The sequence below is a fragment of the Epinephelus lanceolatus genome, chromosome 10 (assembly GCF_041903045.1).
Source record: "Epinephelus lanceolatus isolate andai-2023 chromosome 10, ASM4190304v1, whole genome shotgun sequence".
In the NCBI taxonomy this organism is placed as follows: domain Eukaryota; kingdom Metazoa; phylum Chordata; class Actinopteri; order Perciformes; family Serranidae; genus Epinephelus; species Epinephelus lanceolatus.
In genome coordinates, this window is record NC_135743.1 from 21,753,824 (window position 1) to 21,762,433 (window position 8,610).

The 8,610-nt window shown below is 40.3% G+C and overlaps 1 protein-coding gene across 1 annotated transcript; it reads left to right on the forward strand.

The window, feature by feature from the left end:
• ethe1 (ETHE1 persulfide dioxygenase) lies at window positions 1-8,093 on the forward strand. The gene is made up of 7 exons (XM_033639696.2): window positions 1-411; window positions 1,307-1,451; window positions 2,080-2,228; window positions 2,500-2,629; window positions 2,808-2,897; window positions 7,392-7,508; window positions 7,646-8,093. Exons 1-7 carry the CDS (start codon window positions 202-204, stop codon window positions 7,690-7,692), a joined length of 888 nt encoding a protein of 295 aa, XP_033495587.2. The 5' UTR covers window positions 1-201; the 3' UTR covers window positions 7,693-8,093.
• The last annotated feature ends 517 nt before the right edge of the window (window positions 8,094-8,610 follow it).

An 8,610-nucleotide genomic window follows, 5' to 3' on the forward strand; every position in this document is an offset into this window, starting at 1 on the left:
AGTTCATCCAAGGTGAGCGTGAGGCTTTGAAACCACTCTGAGCTGTGAGCTTTCATGGAGGATATTTGACATTATCTTGCACAAACCCGAGCTAAACGCGGCTGCACATTGTGACAGGCTCCCACCAGCAGCCTCTCAGGACATTAGTCCCCTTTAAACAATTATCTGGTAGAGCTTTCAGGAAATTACCGACGAACAACAATGTGCTCGGTAATAAGCAGGGTGAAACCGCTCCAGCGGGTTCTGGCTGTCACGCTTCGCTTCAGAGGAATCGCCGAGGGCTCGAGTTACGCTGCGGCCGAGAGCAGACGCCTCTTTCCCGGTGTCAGTGCTGACATTGATCCGATAAGAGCTACCAGGAAGTCGTACTGCTCCAGGATGGCGCTGGCCGGAGGACCGCTCTTCAGACAAGTAGGTTCATATATATACATATGTGCTTTTTCCATTCACTTTAAGTTGTTGTGTCAGGTCGGAAATGTTTCTGAAGTGTTTGTAAATAGCTGGGCTGCTAACGTTAGCTTAACGTCGTGTGAGCTGACAGTAAGCTAGGCGGAGTTAGCTAGCCGTTAGCTTAACTAGCTTCCTGTTAAGTTACATTCAAAGTTGATATTTGTTTAAATTTGGCCAAACTAAGTTATCAGATTCATATCTGTGGATTGTGGTGGTGATTTATATCAGCCAAACACGCCCCTCACTTCGCTCAGTCTGCTCTGTATTGTTTCAATAACGTTGTAAACCCGGAAGACTGTGTACTGAATGTATGTAATGGCTGTAGCATATTGGCACTAACGTTACAGTTGACATATGCATCCTGTCCAGCCTGATGTATACTTACAGCAGAGGACGGATTATTTATTGTTTATTATTGACCTCGGAAGCAGCAGTTGACAAAAAAATTAAAAAATAAACTTTTTCTGCAGCTAGCTGAATCTCACTGTCTACATTTCTATGGCGACTAAGCAAACTCAGTCCAATTAAGAGGACTGTGTGGTCCTTTTAAAAACTCCAGGACAAGCAAGTAATGGGGCCTTGAGCTGAAATTGAAAAATCCCTTGGCTGCAAACACTAAATATACACTTATCCCTAACACTGGAAACTGTCCAAATACTTCAGAGGCACACATTTTCCACTGGCAACAAGTAGCTCCACATCCTTATCTGTTACATCTCTACATACTTTCTTTCTCTCTTTTGCAATTTCACACACATTTGCAAGCAGACACTAGTGGAGAATGACAGGGAGGATGTGAATCCTTTATTGCTGAGTCACTCCTGTACTCTCACCTGTTTTTTTTTTATCTGTTCAGCTGTTTGAGTGCGAGAGCAGCACCTACACCTACCTGCTGGCAGACACAGAGACCAAGGAGGCAGTCATCATTGATCCAGTTCTGGAGACCATTGACAGGGACCTGAAGCTAATAGAGGAACTGGGGCTTGATCTAAAAGTGGCAGGTATCTGAAAGGATTTGGTGCTATTCCATTAATGTAGACACTGTTTAAATATCAGTGTCCCATTCGCTTTAATGTCCAATACAAACCTTTTTTGTTTATTTACATACACATCTGCTGCACATTATCCTGTCAGCTATGACGTGTAGGTTGACTTAAGGATAATTTAGCACCTGTACTGGAACAGTGAACTTCAGGGAAAGCTTATCAGATGATTTTGCTAACTCTGCAAAGTATGGGAAAAACTTTGCCCAAGAGCAAGGTAAATATAAAGGTTATTATAAAGTCACATCTGTATTCTGTGTTCTGATATGAAACCTCACTCTTCCCAAGACTTTGAACTCAGTTAGGCCAGGCTCATACACAATTGTACACTGTAGAAAGCAGGTTTCTTGTGTCAAAAGACTCCCAGGACTGGGCAATTTGGCTGGAATAAACATCACACTATTAATAAGAATATTTTCCATCATTGCTTTATGTAACAGAATATCAAAAATGCATGCAAGATTAAATTAATATTTAATATAATGGCTTATATATAATCACAAAACTATACCACCAACTCTTGAATATGATATTCTTGAATTATTTCCAAAGCCTGTGGTAAAACACTATTTCCTTTTTCTGATAGTGAACACCCACTGCCATGCAGACCACATCACAAGCACTGGGCTGATGAAGAAAAGACTGGCTGGACTGAAGAGTGCAATCTCCAAATTCAGTGGTGCTGCTGCAGACATACACCTGAAAGAGGGAGACAAGATCACCTATGGAAAACATGTAAGAACATGTGACTTGTTTCATCACATAAAATTGATCCATACAACCCTCATTTTTAGAAAAAAATAAACTGACTTCTGATTGCAGTATAGTTTTGAAAGTGTTTTCAGTGTCTTGTATCTTGATTGTGCTCTTCTTTAGCTTGGTAATGTATATGGACATATCCGTATCTGGACATTGTATTTTGGATCTGCATCATCTGTTGCTCTGTAAAGAACTCGGACTTTTTCTGGCTGCTTGATAAAATATTCTTTTCATGCCTCCCTTGTAGTATCTGACAGTGAGAGAGACACCGGGACACACTGATGGGTGTGTGGCGCTGATCACAGAGGATCAGAGCATGGTTTTCACTGGGGACGCTCTACTCATCAGAGGCTGCGGCAGGACAGACTTCCAGCAGGGTAGACCTACTTTTACTTTGTCCTGATAAAATACTTCATTCATTTCTCCTGACACACTGGCTGGAAAAGAAAGCATTTATTTTTGTAATTTAGCTAGAGGAACACAAGAGGGCAGTATTGCATCTTTTATGTCTTTGGGATTGTCTGATCTTTGCCACATGTTGTCTCTCTCATTCAGGCTGCGCCAAGAAGCTCTATAAGTCAGTCCATGCGAAGATCTTTACTCTGCCAGACCAGTGCCTTGTCTACCCAGCACATGACTACAAAGGTTGGCTGAGAACCCACAAATCTGAATATCTTATCTCATGGAGTCACTGGTGTAAAATTTAAAAACTGGTTACACAAAAGAAAGAGATGTGAAACACCAGCAGAGTGTTGAAAAGCTGTCGCCAGTATATTTCCACCCATAGCAGCCAATACTGATGTGATACACATGTTGTTACTAGAGTGTGTTCGTACAAATGCAAGCGCGAACAGGTTAAGCTTCTCCAACATGCCTCTCATGATTAATACCTCACCTTTTGTGTAGGAAGAAGTATTCTGATCTTTCTTTTGGGTAACAAAAAAGCAATACTACAGTTTAAAAACACTTTGTTACAAATTAAAGTCCTGTGTTCAAAATCTTACAAACGTAAAAGCACAAAACAATGAGCCTCAAACTTTACTTAAAAGTATCAGAAGTAAAAGTAGCCATTATGCAGAATGGCCCATTGCAGAACTATATATTATTGCATTACTATGTACATAGCATTAATGTTGCAGCTGGTAAAGGTGAGGATAATTTTAACAACTTAAGGTTATTCCAGGTGGCCTAACCTATGTTAATATATTAGGGCATTATAAAATGGAAGAGGGTCATGTTGTTTCACAGTAAACAAAGCACACACAGCTCCACTTTATTGCAGTTCATAATAAAGCCAGTGGTGGGAGACATTGTACAGCTGAATGAGGACTCTCCTCCAGAGCACATGTAAGGCCCATTCATGCATTCATCTGCAGTGGTTACTACTTTTTTTTTAAGCAAAACCACCCTCTTATATTAACAATGGTGTGATGATATAGTACAGTCAAATAGTCAAGACTTTTTTAAATAAACCTTGGACACAGGAATAGGCAGGCAGACAAAAGATCAAAGTCTGATAAATTATGAGATAGGTATTTAGATTCAGGGGCACTAGGGGCAAATTGTTTGAAAAGCTTGCCTTGCACACGTGCTATAATATACAGTAACACGTAGACACATAAAGATGAGTATTTATTGAAATAAAAATATGCTGAGGAGTTCAGTGCAATAGAGGAATATATAAATAGAAAAAAGTCAATAGTTTTATCATCACTAAAATAATTTAAAATCAATAACAAAAACATTTATAGAGAATTAAAAAGACGAATCGTAGAGGGAAGTAAATATTTCAAATAGTGATTAGTCTTACAAGCAGGTTATAATGTAACAATGCCCTGACGGCAACAGGGAAAATTCACCTGCAGGAGTTTGAACATGTCCAGAAGAGGCTAAAATACTTGTTGCTTTATGAAGGGCTTGTTGAAAAACAGAACAAGTACCTTTGTGTCACTCCTTTGACCTTAGAGCAGATCTTAATAAAGCTACTGAGACTGTTTGTGTCTTTCAGTATGAGGCTGTGAAACCAGCAGATACATGAAAACCACAGGAAGCTCTCAATAAGAAACTGATAAAAACAGCAGAGGATGCCAAGACTTTAGTTTAGGGTTTAAAATTTGCTTGTCTGTCATATGAAATACAATAGATAAATGCTGAGGTTAACAGAATGAGTGGATTGCCGTACGAGTGAGTCACTATGACGAGCGCAGAAGAAACAGTGGAATTGTAAGACCCAACTGTGGGTTCGCTGTGTCGACCAGCTACAACAGCACTGCAGAGAGTTGTTTAAAAGGGGGATGTAAATGGGAAAACATCCAACATGCTAACGCACAGCTGACAGCATCACCCAGATGTGCCGATCACCAGGACAAGGGAAAAAAACCCAGCTCATCTTCCCCTCTGCCTTCTAGCAGCCTTTAGACACAAAAGCAGAACGGGATATGTTCAGATGTTGCATCACCCAGATGTGCTGATCACTGGCACCCCACTAGAATGCAGCCTAAAATTTCATAACGAGACACGCAAACCTTCAGAGGATATTTTTTGTGGTGGCACACTGGTGGAAGTGGCACATCATTGATGATTGAAAACATAAATTTCTAAACACTTAATTTTGGGTGGTAACACGTTACGTGAAATAGTAAATGTAACATTCCTCGAAACCCTATTAGTAATGCGTTATATTACTTTGTTTCTGCTTAATGTAATATATCACTTAAAATAGCATTAAATGCAAAATATTTAAGTAAGTGAGAAGTACCTCAAAAATTGTGGTCAAATGTACTTGTTGCTAATTTCAGTCAATCAATCAATCAATTTTATTTATAAAGCCCAATATCACAAATCACAATTTGCCTCACAGGGCTTTACAGCATACGACATCCCTCTGTCCTTAAGACCCTCACAGCGGATAAGGAAAAACTCCCCCCCCCAAAAAAAAACCCCTTTAACGGGGGAAAAAAAAACGGTAGAAACCTCAGGAAGAGCAACTGAGGAGGGATCCCTCTTCCAGGACGGACAGACGTGCAATAGATGTCGTACAGAACAGATCAGCATAATAAATTAACAGTAATCCGTATGACACAATGAGACAGAGAGAGAGAGAGAGAGAGAGAGAGATGCAGGTAATGACAGTAGCTTACAACAACATTAATGAAAGTAATAATATTATAGTTATAGTTCTGGCTACTGTGGTACAATATGTTGAAAGTATGTATTAATATCTGACAGTATACTTGTGTGACAATAGTCATATGTGTATAATAACAGTAGAAGTATGACTAATGACTAATGATGGCAGCAGCAGCAGGAGGCATCTGGCAGGACCACGGCAGCAGCACAACCACACATGTCACGCTGTCCAGGCACCGCTGCGGTATGAGTTAATCTGAGAGACAGTGGAGCACAAAGGCTCCGGAGAAGAAGCCGAGTTAGTGACATCCAGAATGACCGAGTTAGCAAGATGCAGTAATAGGATAAGAGAGAGAGAGAGAGAGAGAGAGAGAGAGAGAGAGAGAGAGAGAGAGAGAGAGAGAGGGAGGGAGGGAGAGAGAGAGAGGGAGAGAGAGAGAGGGAGCCCGGTGTATTATAGGGGGTCCTCCGGCAGACTAGGCCTAAGTCAGCCTAACTAGGAGCTGGTACAGGGCAAGCCTGAGCCAGCCCTAACTATAAGCTTTATCAAAGAGGAAAGTCTTAAGTCTAGTCTTAAATGTGGAGACGGTGTCTGCCTCCCGGACCGTAACAGGAAGATGATTCCACAGGAGAGGAGCCTGATAGCTGAAGGCTCTGGCTCCTGATCTGCTTTTGGAGACTTTAGGGACCACGAGTAACCCTGCGTTCTCAGAGCGCAGTGTTCTGGTGGGATAATATGGCACTATGAGCTCTCTAAGATATGACGGAGCTTGACCATTTAGAGCTTTATAAGTTAACAGTAGGATTTTAAATTCAATTCTGGATTTTACAGGGAGCCAGTGCAGAGAAGCTAAAACAGGAGAAATATGATCTCGTTTCTTAGTTCCTGTTAGTACACGTGCTGCTGCATTCTGAATTAGCTGGAGAGTTTTTAAGGACTTACTAGAGCTACCTGATAATAGAGAGTTACAGTAATCCAGCCTTGAGGTAACAAAAGCGTGGACCAATTTTTCTGCATCTTTTCGGGTCAGGATAGGCCTAATTTTCGCAATATTACGCAGATGAAAAAATGCAGTCCGTGAGGTTTGCTTTAAATGAGAATTAAAAGACAAATCTTGATCAAATATTACTCCGAGGTTTCTTACGGTAGTGGTAGAGGCCAGAGCAATGCCATCTAGAGAAACTATGTCATCAGATAAAGAGTCTCTGAGTTGTTTGGGGCCAAGAACAATAACTTCAGTTTTGTCTGAATTTAACATCAGGAAATTGGTGCTCATCCAATTTTTTATGTCTTTAAGGCAGTTATGGGGTTTAGTTAATTGATTACTTTCTTCTGGCTTCATCGATAAATACAACTGTGTATCATCCGCATAACAATGGAAATTTATAGAGTGATTTCTAATGATGTTACCTAAAGGAAAGCATATATAGAGTAAATAGGATTGGTCCAAGTACAGAACCTTGTGGAACTCCAAAACAAACTTTGGTACGTAAGGATGATTCATTACGAACGTCAACAAATTGAAAACGATCAGATAAATAAGATTTAAACCAGCTTAGTGCTGAACCTTTTAGGCCAATTAAGTGATCCAGTCTCTGCAGTAGAATTTGATGGTCAACTGTGTCAAACGCCGCACTAAGATCTAATAAAACAAGAACAGAGACGAGTCCTTTGTCTGAAGCAATCAGAAGGTCATTTGTAATTTTAACTAGAGATAGAATTTGATACTAAAATGATAAGATAAGAAAAATGCCCTTCCTCAATCTGTCAAATATTAGTCAAAAATTATATTTGATGCATACTGATTTTAAGATGATATCTGATAGAAGTGAGTGGGCTGATAGATCCGTGTATATCTGCTTAAGTATTTACAGGCTGTGATGTCTTTGCCATTACAGAATGTTATATTTTCATTTGATTGATCAGTGAGGTTCAACATTTGGTAAACATTAACACCACATCAACCACAGATGACATCATATCTGTCGGAATCTGTCTTTGCGTGTCAGGTCAGATGGTGTCTACAGTCGGTGAGGAGCGCAGGTTTAACCCACGCTTGACCAAGAACCTGGAGGAGTTTGTGAACATCATGAACAACCTGAATCTCCCCAAGCCTCACAAAATTGGTACTGAAAGTATTTTTTTTCTACAGTCCCACCTAGTAAACATAAGTCTAATTCTTCCCAGACTCGCACATAGAACATTGATATAACATGCTTGTGACCTTATTTATATTTCTGTGACCTCTCTTCTACCTTTGCAGATATTTCAGTGCCTGCCAATCTGGTTTGTGGAGTACACGAAGTCTGAATGTCCAGCGAAAAGGAGCATTGTAATCAAATCAAGAATTCATATAATCACAATCAACCTTATTGGCCAGGTATGTGTACGCATACTGTACAAGCCATTTTGGTTTTTGCATATAGCAAAGTGATTAACATTTACACGTTTGTATCTGAGCTGAATTAAACAATCTCTGTCATTAAGTGCTTTAATGTGTGTATTTATGTAAATGTAAAGATGCATATTTGAATAGCTGCTGCCATGTGGAGTGAAGCTGCTGACATCGCTGTGATGATGCTAAAAATGAAAATGATATCAGTTTTATTTTAACTGTTAGAAATGAATGCTAAAGATCTGCTTATGAAGAAAGACCACTATTAACATATATTTTTTTGTATTTTCATTAAATTTAAATATGGCTGACTCTATTTGGACGTGTTGTCATTATGAATCGAGGAGGAAATTTACGAGCAGGAGAGCTCAGATAGGAATGTTCCATTCAAGGTTTGGTTTAGTATTCATGAATGCTTAACTGGGACAATTGAGTTCTTCCACATGGCCTTTCCAGTGATTCCGGACTGCTTTAGCCAAGGCCTCACACACACACACACCACTCAGTCTGCTGCCAGCCACAGCCTTTTTGCATAGCAGGAAAATGAAACTACGCTTATTTGCATCCAGAATCTGAGAGCCAAGTTTCCATTGACAACATGCCACTGCGGTGCATTTGTGTTCTCGTCTCGATGTCTAATAGACAAGGGTGTCTATTGAAATGTGTTTTATCTCAGTGCGATATGGAGAGGAGCATCATCGCCAAGTTTCGACACAGTGAAGTCTGCTTCTGGGTGTCCAGATGTTCTCTGCATGCTGCTCTCAGCGTGCGTTTAACAGCTCATCAGCCAGTAAGACAGGTTTGTTTGGGAGTGTCGGCCTGTGACTCAGCCA

What these genes read in the sequence shown, in the direction of transcription:
- ethe1 (XM_033639696.2), top strand. Translation starts at nt 202, where the DNA reads ATGTGCTCGGTAATAAGCAGGGTGAAACCGCTCCAGCGGGTTCTGGCT. An exon ending in GCTTGATCTAAAAGTGGCAG is followed by an intron (nt 1,452 to 2,079) that starts GTATCTGAAAGG and finishes TTTTTCTGATAG; the next exon opens with TGAACACCCACTGCCATGCA. An exon ending in CAGGACAGACTTCCAGCAGG is followed by an intron (nt 2,630 to 2,807) that starts GTAGACCTACTT and finishes TCTCTCATTCAG; the next exon opens with GCTGCGCCAAGAAGCTCTAT.